We start from the raw sequence: 20037 nt of genomic DNA, 5'->3' as shown, positions 1-20037 counted from the left end.
ATCAGTTTACGTTATTTTCCAGGATATGATTGGAAAAATCGATAATCTATTATTCGTAATGGTAAATAAGTGGTGTAGCGTTTTCGTGTAAACCGGGGGCTCGTTTCATAAAGGGGTAGCACGTCCAGACTTAGCGCTAGTTCGAATATTTGCGTTTTATTAAAGAACGCATCTTTACGCCCGACTATGTGTTACATTTTATAAACTTACATAATATTTTTCTTAACCATTTTATTTCTTTCTACATTTAAGTAATAACTTTACCTTAAAAAAAATCATTCATAATAATCGAAAACAAAATTAAAATGCTTTAATTTTGTTTAATTTTGTTTTAGAACCCCTAAAATCCATTTCACTTAAAATGCGCAATGACAAAAGGCGACTAAGGTCAGAAAATTGTCATATTGTTAATTATGAGTATATTAATAAACTGGGTAGATAAAAACACTAAATTTACAATATGACACTAAATTTACAATATGACACTAAATTTACAATATGACAACTTGTAAATTTACACCCATCCAGTAAATTCAAAATTTTCAAAATGATAAAAGAAACCACATTTTTTTTCGAACTTCCCAAATACATACAAAGAATTTATCTAATCGTTCATGTTTTTAGTAAAATTATTTCAATTGCTTGTTCCTCTAATATTTTTTTATTTCCACATGCTACATAGACCCAGAGACATATAAAATCAATACACGGTTGGTTTGAGATCAATATATTAATTTACTAATCTGTACATTGTTCTCAAAGTAAGGTTGGTCCCGTAACATTTTTCGACAACAAAACACGCTAATGGCGGAGTTGCCAACCTCTCAAACTGTTATTTATGGTACAAGTAGCAAGGGACAGTTTTGCATAAAGTACCCGTCAATATTTTAGTAAAAATGAGTGTTAGTGTATTTGAAGGCCTGTTTGTAATTGAAAATTAGTGAATTGATTATAGGTGATAATTTTATGGTTGCAGGGAGTCATTTCTGTATTTTGGTGTAAAGCATGTAGGTCCCAGAGTGTTATAGGGGGTGTGTGGGAGTCAGATGCGAAATGGCGGCTGTTGACAGATGTGCTCACTTTTCATGCAAGAAGAAAGTAGGGCAGACGGTAAGTGAAATAGTGTGAAACTGACATGGATGGGGGTTGGGCGGTACAGACTGGCAGGGAGGGGACATGTTAGACTACAGGTTGCACCCTGTCCCGAGGGTCATCTCTCTGCAAGGAACACGGTAGGGCAAGGTCTAAATGGGCCAAAATGGGTAAAATTTTGACATTGCAGAGAGGGGTCAATCATACTCTGTCCCGAGTTTTTGCTTCCACCACTTTTTGCTTGATATTTCGATAATAATAAATACCTTTGTGCTCAGACTACGTTCATCCACTAATATGAAAAATGTCCAGATTATCTGTTTTGAAACGCCCCCTCTACCGCTTCAGGTTTCAATACACATCCCAAAATAAAAAGTCTACGGAGATTTTGCATTGCATCAGCCATTAATAAGCCAGGATGATAACGTTGAAAAATTGCACGAGGTATCCCGAGTGTATTCCGAATGGAGAAAAGAACAATTCCCATTATAAATCTCCGTAAGAAATTTGTTTTCGTTCCTGTGAACTTTCATGAGTGAAAAATGACAATTGTTCAATGAAGAAATCTTTGATAATTTCCCTATCATCGATTTCAACTGTATTTCTTTCACAGGTATGTGTATTTTTATTAAAAATCATCAAAAAGTGATGGAAGCAATAACTTGAGACAGACTATATACATTTTATTTGACCAGAAAAAGATATGGGTGTTATTTTGGGTAAATTTTTAAGCTTAATGTCCTTCCTTAAGTCTAACAGGTAGTTACAAGTCATTTTGATCCAGGTGCAAATTATAATATTTTTCCCGCAACACAGTGGTAAATGGGGGTACCCCCACTTCACAATTTCATGCATCATAAAACTGTCCCCTGCTACCTATGTCTCTGTTAAACCTGTATACATAACGGCGTAATCGAAACTATTTTATATATGTACAGTGCTGCGTTGTCAAGGACTGGTTCAGTAGCTATAGCCAAATGTTTACGCCTCTGCATGGTTACGCCGCTTTGTGAAATACAAAGTACGCTCGATCGACTTTGTTTCGGTGTAATTCCTCGGACTAGACTAAAGTAAAGCCAAAAACACTTGGGCCTGTTTATGAAACAAGCCCCGGGTGTACACTTTTCTACACCGAGTCTGGGGCATATGCTGTTGGGTGTTGCACTGAAACCACTTGAATATGAAGATCAAATGATTCATTTGTTTGATTGGAAACTTGACAAATGATTTTAATTAATATAACGGATTAGAAGTCGCATAAAAGTTGTCTTTTTTACGAAACCCGTATTTGAAATGTGTTTATTTTATATCATTTATATCAGGAAAAAAGCCTTGAATTACCGCGGAACATCAGATTCTCTCATTTTCCTCCATATTTATTCTTTTAACTTCCCTACACCATGTAACGTTACACTACACCATTTAAGTGCACTTGATATTCAATACAAATTGTTTATACACCGATGTACACTGATGTAAGTTTATCAAGCACGCCCAGAGAGTGAAAACAACCCGGTCTCGTTGACAATGTGAAATAAAAATGTGATTAATAAAGAATGAGACCATGCTTAATTACAAAATAAACAATATCTAAACAAATAAAACTATATAGCAACTCATTACGTCATATACATCAGATTATTCCACAAGATGACATAGTGAAAGAGAAAGTACTGGGTTGTTTACATTAGCACCGGTGTCTTCAATTTAGTCTTTATAAATCTTTGATCGTACGATCTTAAATTGCATGATCTAAATACGTAGAAATACATAGTAAATCACAAATTACAAAGCTCACCTAGACGAGGCATATGCATCCCCCTCTTGAGACCACCATTATTATTGTGATGATAATCATTGGCTGAAATTTTTTCTAGGTGGTAAATCTCAATTTTTAGAGGTGTGAAAGCCTCTGGGGCTTGTAGTCTACCTGCGGTGTATCAATATACAAAGGGAGCGAACTAATACACAGGAAATAAATAATCAGTCAGAATTGATGTTAGTTTGAATACATGTTTGTTATTGTTCTATGACCATACGAAGCGATTTCATACGGAAATGTTGTATACGCGTCGTTTGAATTTTCTCTGAGCACACGTGTGTAAAGTACAATTGAAAAAAAATTCAGTAAATTAAATCTGCTTTAAGAATATGAATAAAAGTCTCAGTACATTGTGTTTAGCACTTGACATTGTTTAGGAAGTTAATTATAATAAATATAATTGTATTAAAAAAAACATACTATGTCAGTAGGAGTGCGGAATGTAAACAGCCTAATTTATACGATGCCAATATTAATGGAGTTCGTTTTCAATGGAGTGACGTTTTTGTGCAACAAGTTCCAATTGAGTGTTTTACCAGTAAATACAGCTTTAGTAGCTCATATTATTTTTTAAAAAAGAAAATTGTTATATGTTTGGAGCTGCTCATGCATCTTCGTGGAATTTATTAAGTCACATACATTCAATATGATTCAAATATAAATTGCGTATAAATTTCCATTACTGAACAATTATTTTTTATAAAACAATGTTGAAAATTCAATTTTTAATCCCTCCTTTTAATACGTGACGGAAGATATCAAAGATAACGTTGTTAATTGCTAGTAAACAGAAATCTGCGGACCTGGCCAGATCACGCTCGGACGATCACGTCAATCAAACTGGGTGCTATTGTTTCAAACTTGATTGACAAGCGGCATCATTTTGAAGTTTGTACAGGTAAACAAAAGGGGGCGTCTGTAAAATGTTCGGCCTTTAATGATCTTTAATAAAATATTTGATACTGAAGTGTGGTTTGACACATTATCATATAAAATCATATGATACAAAATTGTATAATAACCATATCATAAGTAAATTCCATACTGTATATAATGATACAATGTTACCAATATCTTCTATACCTTATACATCTATACAATACGATATTGTATCCTATGGTACTATACAAAATGGTGTCCAACTTTATATTATATGGTATAAAACGTTTCCTTATAATATCATAATACAATATGATATTTTATCATGATATGACATTGTATCAAATATGATATTGTTTCAAAACATGTGATATTGAATCATATTTTGTAATATTGTATCATATTATACCATATTGTATTATTTCACATGATACAATATTATATTATGATACAATATCATATCCGAATCATTTAGAAATACTAATCGGCGCATATGTCCAGTTGAACTATTTAAATGAGAAATTAGCTGATACCGATAGACGCAATCTTGGATACTCCCTCGCTTCCTCCCTTGTTAATTCTCCTCCGAGGTACCCACTTTTAATAAAAAAATTTCTACACAAGCCCCTGTGGAACGATTGGCAAACAAAAGGCCTATCTCCCTTCCTAAAAGAATTCTAATTGTTTTAAAGTGCTCGATAAACCTTAGCTGATTGCGTAAGTTAACGTACATCGAGTGTCGAGATGTGCCAAGTGCCTCTTAAGGTAACAGAGTCAATTCTTTTAACACAGCTGCAGTATTAGAAATAAATTTGAAATTAAAAATCATTTTTAAATGCCTGCACCCATAAAAAGTTATAATACAGTATCGCTACCTAAATATACACAGACAAAACAAAGTAATTTATACTGGAGAAAATACATAATACCCGGTAATATAAATATGTATATTCCTAGAGGTATTGCGTTTTCTGATAGTAAAAACTTTTTAAAATAATGAAAATAAGATAAAATAAAATAGTTTACGCAATATGAAACAATACATGATTTCACATACCTTGAAGAAGAGGCAGAGTCGGTAATGAATATGCGTTTACATTAAAGGAGCGCAATCGAGTACGTGACGAGCATAGCCCAACTTTATACCTGGTATGTAAAAATATGTATTGTCAGAGTGGAAATATGAGTGTGACATACGGCGTTTTAAAAACTGGTCATGGTTGACTTGCCGCACTGCAACAGGATAATTATTTATTAATTAAAATATGAATATGATATTTGAAACTACATTAGCCAATGAATCTATATAATCAAAGTTGAATGGATATAAGCAAAGTTGAACGTATAAATCGAAAATCCAGATTAATAATTGCAATTTTTGAAGAAGAAAAAATTTAATTCTCCATTTAATGCATGAAATGTTGATTTTGGTTAAAGTTATAAAGGTTATTCAAATACAGCAGACAATTTTTGAGAATTCTAAAAAAAATGAAGAACCCGGTCAATAACATTTAAACAGAATATTCTATCCCTTGAAGAGCAAGTTTTATTTAAAAAACACTTTAGTCAATTAAATTGGGTTGTGCAAAATTCCAACTGAAATAGCAATTCTCCTTTGAAATGGGGCATTCAGTTCCAAGATTTTTGAAACCAATGTCAGAGGACTCCTTCATGCGATCAAATTGTAAGTCGGTTGAAAGATATTAAGTACATGTATATAGGTTGTTCTCTAAAGCTACAGAATCCTCATACAAATTGAAAAATGGAAGTTTTCCCAAACGCTTCTTTTTGTATCATCAATGATGCTGTACATGTAGGAAGCACCGGATCACATTTAATGTGAATAAAAGATAGTTTACGAAATGCTGTCCTATTGCTTTGCAAACAAACAAAATAAAACGAGTTGAAAGATCAACTATTGTATTCTTTTTTACAATCAAATCTGAATCTTAGTACCATCAAAAGTTTCTACGAGAATTAATTCCGATCCAAAATAAAAAATTCATAATTTGTCTTCTGTCTTTTGACACAAGGTAATTGTACGGTTTTGTGTAAAATATGGTTCCACTATTTCTTGATTTTTTATACGTTTCCTCTAATGTAACTTGTTCAGACACAACTTTCCTCTGTTTTGACTTATAATTGAAACCTTCTTCTTCCCTATCATCTGATTCATCTTTTAGCATACGGAAGCTATCATCCCCTTTGATTTCTCTAGACACCAGGTCTGTACCATATTGTTGTATATTAGCATAATGCACCAAGGACATCTTCAAGCAAGTAAAAATAATCTGTAAAAAGAAATTGGTAATGATCTTTTTAAATAAAACTTAACTTTTATGGTGCTGGATATTTTGACTTTATATATTGAGCATTAGGACCAATGTACAGTCTGTGATAAGGTTCCCTTAACTAAAAATAGCAATTATACTGGACACTACATGGAAAAGTTCATTGCTGATTGGAGGGGTTGAAGGTTAGGACAACATACAGCAAATGCTATATTTCTATTATTAAAACAGAAAAAAATATAAGATATAAGTCCAACTCCCAAGTGCACTCTCAGTACTTTGATCTGTAGTTATGGACATGCCATCCAGTATTTTCAAAGTTTTTAGATCTCCTTAGCAGATCAGCTATAGCTATTGATATAAGTGTTAAAGAATTTTGGCTGCTTTACAATTAATAAAAAAATATATTAAAGCACAATTGTGTCTTGAAATGGTAACTTAACTTGTGCATGTACAACAAGTCCCAAAAATATATTTTTAATTTATCATGGAAATTCTACACACATATCAATTGAGTATGTTAAACATCTCTTTTAATCCAACATGCATGATAAATAACCAAGTTTAAAGCAAAAGCGAAATGTACATACTGAAGTTTGCATGCAGATAATTCCTAATGCAGCTTCTAAATCTCCAAAAGACGTCTTTTGATAATTTATCAGCAACTCTCTAGCATGCTGGCCGAGAAGTCTATCATTAAGTTCTTTGTTGATATCAAATGGTACAGACTCATCAAGGTTGCACTGAACTTGTTTTACCTAAATAAATGTGTGCACTAAATTTCATGTCAAACTAAAACTCAACAAATTATCACACAGGGTATCTGTAGACAACAAAGATGACAAAGGATAAATAAGTTCTCTTAAATATCTTCTGAATTGCTAAAAAGGACATTTTGAGAAATTTGACTTGAAAGTCATACTTCAAACTTTCAAAATTTGATTTTATACTTCTTAAAAAATGAATTTATTTCAAGATTCAAAGCTTAAATTTTATTTCAAAAATTTATTTTATCTTAACTATTGAAGGACAATTTTTTAGCCATGTGGTGTTCGAGGCAAAATTAATAAAGGTTATCCTTATTTTTTCCTATATAGTCATACAAAAAGAAATTGACCCCCTGTTGTGACCCAACTCTACATCTCAGGGGATCAAAGTTTGGACAGACTTCATTTAACACTACCTGAAAATGCTACATGTACCATATAAAAATTACCCCCCCCCCAGATATTCCTGTGTAAGAAGTTGACCCCCATTGTGGCCCCTTTCTACTATCAGTAATCATGATTTCTACAAACTTGAATACTAGTATACGCTAACCGAGAATTCTTTTGAGAACTACATTTTTTTTAAAACATCAACAAATTTTCAATAGCATGTTCTTAATTATCTCCCCTTGAAATAAAGCATGACTTTTTGTTTGATCAAACTTAAAACCCCTTGGCCTAAGGATGCTGTTTTCGAAGCTTAGTTGATTTAGCCCAGTGGTTCTTGAGAAGATGAAAATGTGAAATATTTACAATGCTGACATAAATGACAACAACGACAACAAAAACCACAAAAGACATAAATTATTTAAATGAAATACTTTTTACTGAAAATGTTTCAAATGTTTGATTAAGTGTCAAATATCATAACAAAATCGCATAATGGGAGTAATGAAATTGAATTGACTATCCTGACATATCTCTTTTAAAGGAATGTGTGTAGGTCACCTGGATGGATGTTGGAAAAACATAGTGGTTACTATAGGAATGGACAAAATTCTTGTTTTTCTCCATTAAAAAATATTTGCAGCAGCACAACTTACCTCCATAACTTCTATAACAAAGAGATTCATTGCAGTATCATTTGTCAGACGAAGGTCTGGGACACTTGATTCTGTTTTCCCTGTTATTTCCAGAACTGACTTCCGCATACCTCGCCTACAATAATAAAAACAAAGTCAAACTATAAATTAAATATACAAATAATAGCTTTTCAAAATGTTTGCCTAAAAAAACATATTCATTTCATTGGAAACAAAGAGAACCTCAGAGAATGAGAGAATGACTCTTCATGGGCACTACCACAATGTTAACACACTGCACATGAACAAAGGACATAGCATAAACATACAACAAACAATTATTAATCAGAAAAGTTTACATATTAAGTTTTGGCTCAAGCGAGCTTTCTAAACAAACTAACATGCATGCATGTACACAAACATAATATATTAATCATGTTAATGCAAATCTAATTTGTAGACTGTGAATTCAAATACCTTGGTGTGAACAAGAAAACTTCCAGAAAATTTGACAATAAATCAGTGTAACATTCTTTTGTAACTTCAGTTGATGAGTTGTAATTCTCTATCCTCTCTTGAAAGTGATCATTCAGTGCATGGTAAAACTTTTTTAAGGCAAAGTGACTTTCCTGCAACAATGGATTTCTGAAATAAAAAATAAATCTTATACATTTTATAAATACATGCAACATGAAAAAGCAAGAGGCCCATGGGCCACACTGCTCACATGAGGAACAATGTTCATTTATGATGACGCTGAGCTCCTGTAGTGTCTTCTCTCTTATCCCTGGGGATTCAGTCTAGTTCAAATCTTAAAATCAAGCAGACAATCTACATTTCATTTCATTTAATGTGTTTTAACATTTACCATATTTTCTATGCCTCTTACAGTATCTGTTCTTGGCAGCAGTTATGTAACTCTTCCCAAAAATCCTGTTGACACATGCGAAGAGGTAAAGTTTCTTGCATACAAAAACATGACTGTATAATCAAAGAATACAAATCTCACATAAACAAGGCATTTACTATACTGTAAAATCCTTATTTTACACAAGTACTTAATTTCGTGATATTGCTGTTATGTATCAAAACCTTATTATTGAGATTGATAGGACCCTTGTTTTCCCTTTTAACTAATTAGCTCCTTACTCAACATGCTAAGATTGGCACCAAAAAACTTCAACCTGTCCTAGCATTTTCATAATCAAGATCAGCTTCTATATCTAAAGCTTTCTCTTAAGTCCATATACATAGAAGCATCACTAAAAGAAGTCTGGGTAGATAATTACCAGAAGCTAATTAGATATAATAATATGATACATGTATGCTCCAAATCCACATTTGTTATTAATAACCTCCTTCAGCATCTGAAACCCAGGGCTCAGGCTCAGCATTCAAGTCTATTTAGTCCATATCTATCTCAAAATGCACCATCCGTATAAAGTTTGGTGAAGTGAATAAATTAATAACTTTGATATAGGTCTAAAGTTTGGTGAAGTGAATAAATTAATAACTTTGATATAGGTCTAAAACACCTTTCATTATCATATTTTCTATTCAAGAGCCAATATATGTTCTTTATTTTGGTATAAAGAAAGCCCTTGGGCCAAAGGTACCCCACATTCCAGAATGTTTAATAAATTTGCAAAGACATTTTATGTTTAAAAGATGAACACCATGAACACCAACAAAAACTAGAAATTTTGATTATACCTGGTGGGAATATTCTGTGTTAAGTTTTTCACTGCCTCCTTACAATTTTTCTTCAATCTAACCCAGTTGAATAATGTTTTTGAGCTCCACATCATAGGATCTTCTCGTTCGACACCATATTGATCTATCATCAAGTTGGTTTGGTCTACTAATGTTTCTAACAAAGTCTTTTCTTCTCCTTCCAGAGGAAAAATAAATCCAGAATCATTGTTTCCATCACAAGCTTTAAATAAATCATAGAAATCAGAAAATGGTGATGTTTTGTTTTCATAATGAAGTCCATAGTCTTTTATTCTGCTCATTGTCCAGATGGTCGACACACTTCTTAACTTCCAGTCTTCTTTCGTATCTGATTCTAAAGGACCCCAACTAGGTCCAGCAGAAAAACGTTGTCTTTTCTTTCGTGGTCTTTGTTTAACTTTCCTTTTTTCAGAAGGTTCAGTACTTATACTGCTTGTATCAGTGGTATAGCCCGATCCTGTGTCCATTTTAAGATCCTCAATAATGGCTAGGTATTATACAGGCAGTCTAAACGATACCCTAAATAAAAATAAACAAACACATTAAATAATTTGAGCATATATTCTGTCTCTGTTACAATTGTTACATTTTATCAAATCAACAACAGTTTAGAAAGTGGATGTTTTGTAATACTTCCAGGGATGACCAGAAGTGAATATGAACAATATTTAAATATATAATGTTACCCCTCCAGCTTGATTATATAATTTGTTTAAAAAGATTATTTAATGAACATGCCAATTTGTTTTTGAAAAAATTACTTAAGGACATCCAAACATTATTACATATCTTTTTTCTAAATTATTCAAGAGTAAATTTATCATGATTATAAACATTTGAATGTAAAATACAATCGCCTGACAGGTTTTTTTCTTTCATTTTTAAGTTTAGATATAAAATTTACTTAATTTGTTTTTAATCTAAAGAGTTGTGCACTGAACTGATCAAATTTCATGTCTTCTCAGCTTTTATTTTTCCAATGGAGAAAGTTCTGTAATGAAGAAAAAACAACTGTACCCATGCAAATCAAGTTGTTTTGAAAGAATCAATATCATAAATTCATAAAGTAAAAATATGCTACATGTACTTCATCATTTGTAAACTTAATATATAATGTTAACAACATCAAATCACATGAAAATTATTTGCAACTAAAGCTACGTTAAGCTACATAGTTAAATCTAATGAATGTCCCATGCAGACTTGTAAGTCAGTGTACATGGGCTTCTGTAGAAAAAGGGTACCAACTTTCTTAACTTTGCTTTTTTTCTACACAATTTTTAAGTCCCTGTGAATGCACAAAGGTGAAATTATCAAGAAAATAGTGGGTATGCTTTTTTCTACACGTTACATACCGGCTTCTGTAAGAAATAGTATCGAGGCGAGAATCAGATGACAGGCACTAACCACCAGACTACAGAACTACGGTAACTCCAAAGCTCCAAAGACTGAAAGAGAACATGGAGTACTCTGGCGATTTTTTATTAATATTTACAAATAACTTTACAGCGTATTTTTGCATTGTATATGATGGAAATTTCTTTATTATTTCAAACAATTCTTTAAAATAAAGGTTTTAAGATAATTTAACCTATTCAAGACTCAAAAACTGAAAAAGACAAAACTAAACAAAACCCACCTGATATTTAATTAAAAGGATCCCGATCCCGAGCAGTTTACATCTTGCAATATTAGGCCTAGTCATTTTGACGATATCTAATTCTATCAACTTCCACTCTATAAAATTATATCAACAAAATCAACTTTTTATGTAATTTGTATACTGGGTTTTATAGTTATGGTAAATTATTATATATTTAGTTTTGTTTGTTCCGTTATTCCTTGTGTTCTGTTTTGATTTTAAGGCATCTCACTCACCATGTACGCCAAGTTTTTGTATCAAGAATTTCTTATTTAAAAAGTACATGTATATCACTGAAATCAATGAAAAAAACGTACTTTAATATAAAGGGTGGGGGGGGGAGGGTCTTTGTCATCCCTCTGTCGTATGGCGCATTTCCTTTGACTATTTTACGCCTAAAATGCAACTGATGATTCCAGCCGGGTTAGCATACGTTGTGTGTTGCCAGTATTTTTTATTACGCAATTTAATTATTTTATCAAATATTGTTTTAGATTATGCACAATGATCAAATAGAATAGAAGGATAGGAAAAAAAATATCAGCATTAAACTGATTTTTTTTTTCTTGACCATTTTGCACTTAAAAAGACTCTTTTTATACAATAAAAAGTTGTTTTGAAATGAAACTTTTCTGTATAAAATTTTGTAAAATTTACTCAGTTATTTTGTTGTTGTTTTTTAGATATTGAGTACTATAGTATGTATTCAGTGTATTTTTTTTTTTAGAAAGAGGGTTTCAAAGGTTAAAAATTGCAAAATTGACTGAATTACCCATAATATTTGCATGATTTATGCTATAAGTCTACTAGATTTTTTTTTGTACATTATTATTTTAACAGTTAATAGAATATACTAGTATACAAACAAAAGTATATTGACATTAATTCAGTATTGACCGTATTTCAAAACTTTTCTCTACTTCCGCGTAAATTAAAATGAAATTAGGTGAGAAAATAAGGCAGTCTACTTATTTTTCAATTATAAATGTCGAAGTGAAGAATTTCTGTTTAATAAAAGTTCATTAATGAATTCAAAGCTAGCTATCTCGAACAAATTATCGGGAAATTATTCTCACCATTATAGAGTCTTGCACCATTTCAATATCCGGCCATGTACTTTTATTATCTTAAAGTTTAGTTTTTTCATTTATTAAAAAATTATAGATTTCATAGTCCTTGTCGCAAAATCTCAGTAAGAAAACGGGGTGGTAATTGCCATATTTTCGATTTCACGAAGTTGAATCAAATGCATACTACGTGTAGTACTTGCATGTATATATACGAGATTTTCCTCACGGCCTATGTTTGGGTAATGGTACTTGGGTGATCTTTGTTTTCTTCTTTTTAACAACACGTTTATTTACTTCCGATCATTTTATTATTTCAAATCAAGATGTTAAAATCAAAAAATGAAACACTTTTCAGTGACTTGTAAAAAAGAAAAAAGAAAAACCGATATGATTTAATATTTTTTATTATTTGCCACCAACCAAATGAGGTTAACTTCTAAAAATGGTAAGGTCATAGTAATTGGGTATGGTCGTTTCAAAGAAATCGGGAAATGCAATTCACTGTTTACGTCCGGGCCTCTATGGTTTGCACGTCTTTAGAAGTGCAGTATTTGTATTTCGAATGCACTAACTCCTTTGCGTGTCACTGAATATGTCGGAGTATTTGGGAGGCAATGGTTCTCGTATATATAGGCTACATGTTGGTCTGGAGTTGGTGGCCTCCTGGTATGTAGGAGGGAGGTCAGAGTTGCTCGTCGTAGCTTCTCCAGCATTGAACATTTTGTTTACCTTCAAAATAAAAGGAAAAACTCTACATAAAATCCAGTTTACATACAATGTATAATAATATAAGCTTGAGGTTAAATTAACATTGAAAATTTGTGTCAGGCAATCATTAAAGATTAACAATATCTAATTATTTATATACAAATTTTTTAATTCGGGCAGAACATTTTATCTTCATCAATGATGTCCCAATATGAGCTAGGACTATCCAAAATGACGATAATTAAGCAAGACAACTCAAGTTAAAACATCCTGCTGTGTTGCATTTCAAAAAAAAAATGATATAGAAAAAATAACGAACGCAGTTCTTTAATATCTCAACAACATGCATATGCATAATAGACCTTTTGGATTTTTGGTGAATACAAAAGCTAAGTTAAGTACATATACATGTACATGTACTAACCCATCGCCGGGCACCTGTATGCTTGACGACTACGATCATGATGACAGTCAAAAGGAAAACTAACCCTCCGACCCCAAAAATGACAAAGTACCATAAAGGAATTCCATATTCTTTGTACAGCTCTGATTCTGAGACAAAGAAAAAAATTAATCATTAAAAGAAAAGCTAGCCCATTCTACGTACAGTTTACATGTTTGAGCTGGTAAGAAGTTGAAAAAGATCAATTATCAAAACTAAAATCATCTGATTATATCACAATCATTAAAAATAAAATAATGCATATGTACTCATTACGTTTAAGTAACCTTAAGAACTTTATATTATATTTTAGATTTGGCACGAATTGAAAAATTTGAAATGATCAAATAAAAGCAGGTTTAAATGTAAGGATGTAGACAGGACAAAAGAAAATAGAAGGAATACTTTTAGAAAGATGGATACAAAATCAAAGAATGTCAAAAGAATACGAAAATCTCAATAAAAATTAAAGAAAGATGATCGATCAAACGACCGTTATGATAGACAGATCTAATTTAACAAAGATTGAAATGAATTAAACAAATATTATCTGTAAACAGTCACCAAGATAATTGAGAGAACAAAATCAATTTCAATTTTCATTTATTTATTTTATTTATTCATTTGCTTATTTTTATTTTTTTTTTTTTTGGGGGGGGGGGGGGGGGTTAGAGCACACGATTTGAAAACCAACAAATGACCTGAACTGAAACATGTACCTTTCGCCGTCGTCCTAGGCTTGGCCTCGAGCTTAATCTTTACCCTTGCCACCGTCCATTGTCGGACGGATGACGTCATCTTGATTCTGACGTTTACGGTGGAAGTTTCCCCAGAACACCAGGCAATGGTGTGGTTGTCTTTGCATTCAAGAATCTAGAATATAGAGAGAGAAAAATCACAGAATTGTTAATATTTATGAATATGGATAACCTCGTATATAGCTAAATTCAATGTCAATTTCATAAATTTTGTAACAGAGGGGGACTATAATGATACGCATTAATAATTCCAAGCACCTGAAGAATATCACCCGTCTCATATGACAGATACTCTATGAAAATTTGGCAGTAGGGGTCGTGAAAGTATACAGGTGTAAAACACAGCTGGTATCTGTCGCCTTGGGCCGCCAGGAAGCTGATTTCGTCACAGAGAATGGGGGCCCCATCGTACTGGACGAAAACAAGGGATTTATCGGTCAACTGCTGGTGACCGAAGTAGCATTTGAAGCCATAGAAATCTGTGAAAAGGAATTTTGAATAATACATGTAAAAAAAATTTTCATCGACGCTTGTATCTGAAAAAAAATCAAAACTATTGAATTATAGATTTATTAAATTTTTAGTTTTTAATTTTATATTTATGCAAATTTTACTTAATTTATTTTGTTTTATTCATTTCTTTATTTTGAAAAATGCAACATTGTCCTTCAGTCTCCTATCATTTAAATATTTTATATCTTACAACAAGTACATGTACTGTATCAAGTGTGAAATAATCAATCCGAAATAAATCTAACGTTGTGAAAGCGTATCATATCATTATACGTGTTTACATTGGAAATATAGAAAATGTTAACTTTATAAAATTAATCAAAGAGTGATAACTCCTCTCACTTGAGCTGTATTGGAGAAAATTAATACTGTTAGGTTAAAGTACTTTTATGTCGCTGGATGACAATATAGAAAAGCTAAGTCAAAACTTTGTAAAAAAAAAACAAAAACAAAACAAAACAAAAACAAAAAAAACAAAAAAAACGACACAAAAACAAAACTCAGAACTGGTATATTCTCTCTAGTGGAAATTGTTGAAAATTTAAAATAAATTAAGACGAGGCCTGCTTCGAATATGTCTTAGTATTAGCAATATATATATAGTTTTTTGTTCAATAAATTTTTTTTACGGAGACTAGATATATAACGTAAGGTGCCTGCAATACGAGCTGTATTTTTTTCACAATTTTATATTGCTTCATAAAACCTGCTATTTTGATAATGAAGCATGAAACTTAAATCTTCATGACAAATAAATAAATATATATGTCATTAAATTTTATTTTAGAAAAACAGATTCTGTACTATAATTTAAGGAATATGTAGCAAACAAGTCAACACATTTTTTTTTACACGACAACAACAGTGTCATCTATAATTTTGCTACAAGCAGCTAGCTAGGTCTCTGAATACCCCTTCCCACAAAAACATGACTAAATTGAAGTTTAAAAGCAAAGATAGGATTTCATATATTAGCAGTTAATAACAACTTTGCTATAAAATTTCTTACATGAAAATTTTGCAGCTCATATTGTTTTTGTTTTTAATGAAATCTGAGTAAGATACATGCACGCCTCTCTTGTTTCCTTTACATGTAGATGACTGTCTTCCAAATTAAATCTGACTAACACAGGGAGATTGACATCATGCACTGACTAGGCTAGCTGTCCTCAATTTTAAAAGTTACTTACATGTATACATATGCATCTATTTTAGACTTGAATGATGGTCTTCATTTTTTTGTGTTGCTGTGCGTCAAAGCGAAAAAAATGTTTATAATGTTCATCATCATCTATCAGGATTGAAGGCAGTGATTAAATAAAAATAAAATTGTACAGACAACATTAGAACTGGTATACTCTTGTACAAGTATACATAAATGTATACGTGTATACGAATTACTTGTACATAAAGTAATCACCTGTTTTATAACAAATGTCGCTTTAAAATACTACAGAATATTCACATATATTTAAGTATGCATATGATTGGGAGGCTTTAGTTTTGTTTCGCTATTTTTTATGATTGTTTTTAAGGGGCCCCGGTAAAACATGAAGGAATGTTTAGTCTTCACTATTTGTTGATATTCATAGGGTAGGTGAGGGAGAGGGTGGGAGGTTTTCTGTTTTTTTTGTTTTGTTTTTTTGTTTTTTTATTGTTACATGTATTGCTTTTTGGGTAATTGGTACATACATATTGCATATATGACCATTATATGTACGCGTATGTGCATTTCTCTGTACCAGGTATATGTAATATGATGTGTTAGGGGTGTGGTCGGTTAGGGTAAGGATGGTGGTTTATATGAACACCCTGTCATACATTCCATTTGCATACTTACATGTTACAGACGAGTTTGTACTATCAGTTCTGCTGGCACATGAATACCAGATACCAATTACTAGCACTATATTTGATATCTTCATTGCTACATCTAGCTGTCAAATAAAGAAAAAGAAAAATGAAAAAAAAATATGTTAATACATTGAATGGCTATGAGAGTGCATGAATGCTCACGTAATAAACCAATGACGCAGACTTCTAAAGGTTAAAGAACTATTATTGCACTTGTGTCAAAAGCAAAAACAAACGGGGCGTTCATTTATAACTGGATGGGTGTGTCGCTTATTTCAAACTCCACGGCATTGTATATATATTTAGCATTATCGGAAATGAGGTGTCGCGACTTATCTCCATATTGTATCACTAGTTTATCGAGATGTCGAGTTATATCGCCATTTTGCGCCAGAAGTCTGAGAACTCCCCGGCCCCGGATATTACGAGATCAATGCATGGCATTGCATGCAGAACAAATACATGTAAAAACGGTAATCCGTTGCGCTGCGGAAAAGAAATAAGACGCGCGCGGGTAATTCTTAATTTTGATATTGAAGTCTGCTGACATAATTGTTAAGCCGACTTTTTTTCCTCGGTGAAGTTAATTTTGATTAAATTTGTTTTTATGTGAATTGCATACATCATAGAATTGAGAGAGAGAGAGAGAGAGAGAGAGAGAGAGAGAGAGAGAGAGAGAGAGAGAGAGAGAGAGAGAGAGAGAGAGATTTTGACAGTTCAGTAGAATGCTCTGTATACATACACATGCATACCCGGAAGTACCTGTTTTTATAGTTATTTCCAAATAATTGTAACAGTGTAAAAGAATAATATTTGCCAATATATATATAATTATGACAAAAATGACTTGCCTCTCGATTGTTTAACATGCACTAATCATCTTTATAAGTACCGCAGCTCGTTTGATCAATATAGCCACTGTCTGTTGTCTGAAAGTTGTCCATACATTAGAATGGTCACGGGTGAATTGCCGCATCGCAATACAGTAATGCTATATTTCTAATGAAAATAATACATATTCAAGATTACCTGTATTATGAGGGTTGAATAAATTATTAAAATACCCAAAGTTTGACAATGTTAAAATAACAAAAGCTCGTGTAAATATATATCTATATAACGGGAGATTGCCAGAATGAGTACATGTATTTTTATAGCAATTTAAAGAATACGAAATATAATCATAATCGCCATTGGCGTCGGAAGCAAATTGAAAGTGGGGGGGGGGGGGGGGGGGGGCTAGACTAATCCTCAGAAATATTGAGAGAAAAAAAAACCTTAGTCCTAAAATCATGAAAATCCCAATCCGTGGGGTGGGGGTGTGGGGGGGGGGGGGGGAGTATACCTATAACGGTAATAAAAAAAAAATTCCCTACCAAATTATATCTTTTTTAAAATCATGAAATTCCTAATCCGGGGGGGGGGGGGGTGTTAGTATGCCTATCACTCCAACTTCTCAGTCTATCAAGGTTAATGAAGGAACAATTATATTTCCTGCGAAAAAAGTGGGGGGACTGAACCCTCTATTCTGCTATGTGCCTAATGGATACGTCTAACTTTGCAAAAAAAGTGGGGGGGGGGGGCTTAGCCACCCCCAGCCCCCCCCCCCCCCCGGTTCCGACGCCTATGATCGCTCACATTTCGGTGATCTATTGGGGGGGTGGGGGGTGTGGGATGTTCTGAAATCGACAAACAGGAATTCATTCTTTACAATCTATTTTCCATCTTTTTATAAACTTACCAAAAAAAAAACAGCATCACGTTGCAGAAAAACATTAAGGAATAAAGAATATTTCTTTGAGTATTATGAGGTGATCAAATACGGTCAGGCGTGCTCAAATCCCATAAGGCACGAAGGGCTTTATGATAAATCGATCACACCCGATTGTATTTGATCACCTCATAATACTCAAAGAATGATTCCTTATGAAGTTATCACTTATATTTACTTAATTTTTAGCAATTGTACTATTTAGTTTTAAATTGTTATTGATGAACTGTATTGGACTATATATAAAATTGATGAGTAGTGTTATCACAGACAAATGCACTGGAGCATGTAAATAAATGATGTATTTGGAATAAAAAAAAAATAACCAGTAAAACGAATTTTTGTTTTGAAAGGCATAACTAAAGATAGGTTTTATTTGCGAAGGTTTGCTCAGTGCCTGTGTACTATCATGTGTACTATCATGCTGTGTGTACTGACTGTAGAGATCATTTCTCCATACAAGTAAAGCCTTCCATACGTTTCCATCTGATTCAATTTATATGAATACAGTGTAGTCGTTTAATTTGTTCTTTAATGAATATTCTTTTGGGGGTTTTTTCTTGTTTTTTTTTTAGGGGGGGGGGGGGGGGTGAGGGGTTGATTGCCAGTAAAATATAAGTATGTATTTTTTTTTTGTTTTTTTTGTTTTCACATTGAGCAGCTCTGATAGATTACTCGCAAAACTAACGGCTTGTGTATTCAGATTCTCTTTAAAAAAACAGCCAACCCTCCTTTATTTCTAACCATTTACATGTATATACTAAATATAATGGCAATTATTCTTATTGCACATATCTGATAAACTAGGATAAGACATGTTACATGTATATTCATTTTTAATTTGATGTAATCAGTTAACAAATGGGAGTGTTAAACCCCGTGAATTCGTTTTTTCATTAAGGAAATGATATATAACAAATTTTTAAAGGTACAACATGTAGGCATAAATGTAAAATCACAATTACTATTTGTGTATATGGACAGGGTAAAAATACAGCCGATCATAAGACTGTTGAATACTGTGCATACACCCAACGAATTGATCTTTATGTATTATAACTTCAATATCATCAGGCCCCGGGGCCTAAAAGTTAGACGAGCTCACTTTTGATCTTAGTTTCACTTTTACAAAAGGAATAAAAGGAATAAATAAAAAGGAATAATACAATTGGAAAAGTGAGACTGAGAACAAAAATGAGCTTGTTTAAGTTGTATGGCCCCCAGGCCTGGAATATCTTCCTTGACTTAATTTACAATGTACATGTAGTTCAGGAGTTTGACATATGATTGTAAAGCAATGCATGTAGAATATACCGGTACGGTTAAAGTGAAAAGCCATGGACGAGCAATTTGATTTGTTTTAAATTGTAATTCCTTTATCGGATAAGTTTACAATTTTAAAATTAGGAAAATGACACTGAATTCATTTTACATGTACAATTGTTATAATCGTGTTGACTGTAACTATATTTTACTGTACTTAAATGTACATATCCAGATGTGTATGTCCTAAGCCATTCCTTACTCCTGTTTAGGCTTTTTACATACAGATTCAAGATCAGGATAACTTTAATTAACAGTAAAGAGAATTTCGAAGGAAAAATCATACTTTAATTTTTTTAAAAATTATAATAATACTATTTACATGTATAGTAACAAATAAGCAGTAGAA

At 32.4% G+C, this 20037-nt stretch overlaps 2 protein-coding genes across 5 annotated transcripts; both read right to left on the bottom strand.

Annotated features, from left to right (window-relative positions):
* Positions 1-5696: 5696 nt before the first annotated feature.
* On the bottom strand, positions 5697-11188 carry LOC128157932 (uncharacterized). 4 transcript variants are annotated; one of them, XM_052820608.1, is made up of 7 exons: positions 10963-11188; positions 10512-10598; positions 9587-10114; positions 8351-8518; positions 7895-8009; positions 6675-6842; positions 5697-6084 (listed from the first exon to the last, which is right to left on the bottom strand). In XM_052820608.1, the coding sequence occupies exons 3-7, from the start codon at positions 10072-10074 to the stop codon at positions 5752-5754; spliced, it is 1272 nt and encodes a 423-aa protein (XP_052676568.1). In that variant the 5' UTR covers positions 10075-10114; positions 10512-10598; positions 10963-11188; the 3' UTR covers positions 5697-5751. The 4 variants fall into 4 exon arrangements, with proteins under 4 accessions (XP_052676568.1, XP_052676565.1, XP_052676566.1 ...); XM_052820605.1 differs by having other exon boundaries at positions 9587-10126; positions 10549-10598; positions 10963-11187; XM_052820606.1 differs by having other exon boundaries at positions 9587-10126; positions 10549-11187.
* A 1517-nt stretch (positions 11189-12705) lies between these two features.
* LOC128157940 (uncharacterized) lies at positions 12706-17584 on the bottom strand. Its single transcript, XM_052820617.1, has 6 exons — positions 17446-17584; positions 16581-16673; positions 14486-14706; positions 14189-14342; positions 13452-13579; positions 12706-13048 (listed from the first exon to the last, which is right to left on the bottom strand). Exons 2-6 carry the CDS (start codon positions 16663-16665, stop codon positions 12887-12889), a joined length of 750 nt encoding a protein of 249 aa, XP_052676577.1. The 5' UTR covers positions 16666-16673; positions 17446-17584; the 3' UTR covers positions 12706-12886.
* Positions 17585-20037: the final 2453 nt, after the last annotated feature.

This window comes from Crassostrea angulata, chromosome 8, assembly GCF_025612915.1.
Source record: "Crassostrea angulata isolate pt1a10 chromosome 8, ASM2561291v2, whole genome shotgun sequence".
NCBI lineage: Eukaryota > Metazoa > Mollusca > Bivalvia > Ostreida > Ostreidae > Magallana > Magallana angulata.
This window is presented reverse-complemented; position numbering and strand designations above follow the sequence as displayed.

Excerpts from the sequence above, each read along its gene's own strand:
- LOC128157940 (XM_052820617.1), bottom strand. The coding sequence starts at position 16,665 with ATGAAGATATCAAATATAGTGCTAGTAATTGGTATCTGGTATTCATGT. Across the intron at positions 14,343-14,485 it reads AGACGGGTGATATTCTTCAG|ATTCTTGAATGCAAAGACAA; the intron begins GTGCTTGGAATT and ends TCTATATTCTAG. Across the intron at positions 13,049-13,451 it reads ATACAGGTGCCCGGCGATGG|GTAAACAAAATGTTCAATGC; the intron begins GTTAGTACATGT and ends TTTATTTTGAAG.
- LOC128157932 (XM_052820608.1), bottom strand. The coding sequence starts at position 10,074 with ATGGACACAGGATCGGGCTATACCACTGATACAAGCAGTATAAGTACT. Across the intron at positions 8,010-8,350 it reads GTTTTCTTGTTCACACCAAG|GCGAGGTATGCGGAAGTCAG; the intron begins GTATTTGAATTC and ends TTATTATTGTAG. Across the intron at positions 6,843-7,894 it reads TTGTTATAGAAGTTATGGAG|GTAAAACAAGTTCAGTGCAA; the intron begins GTAAGTTGTGCT and ends ACATTTATTTAG.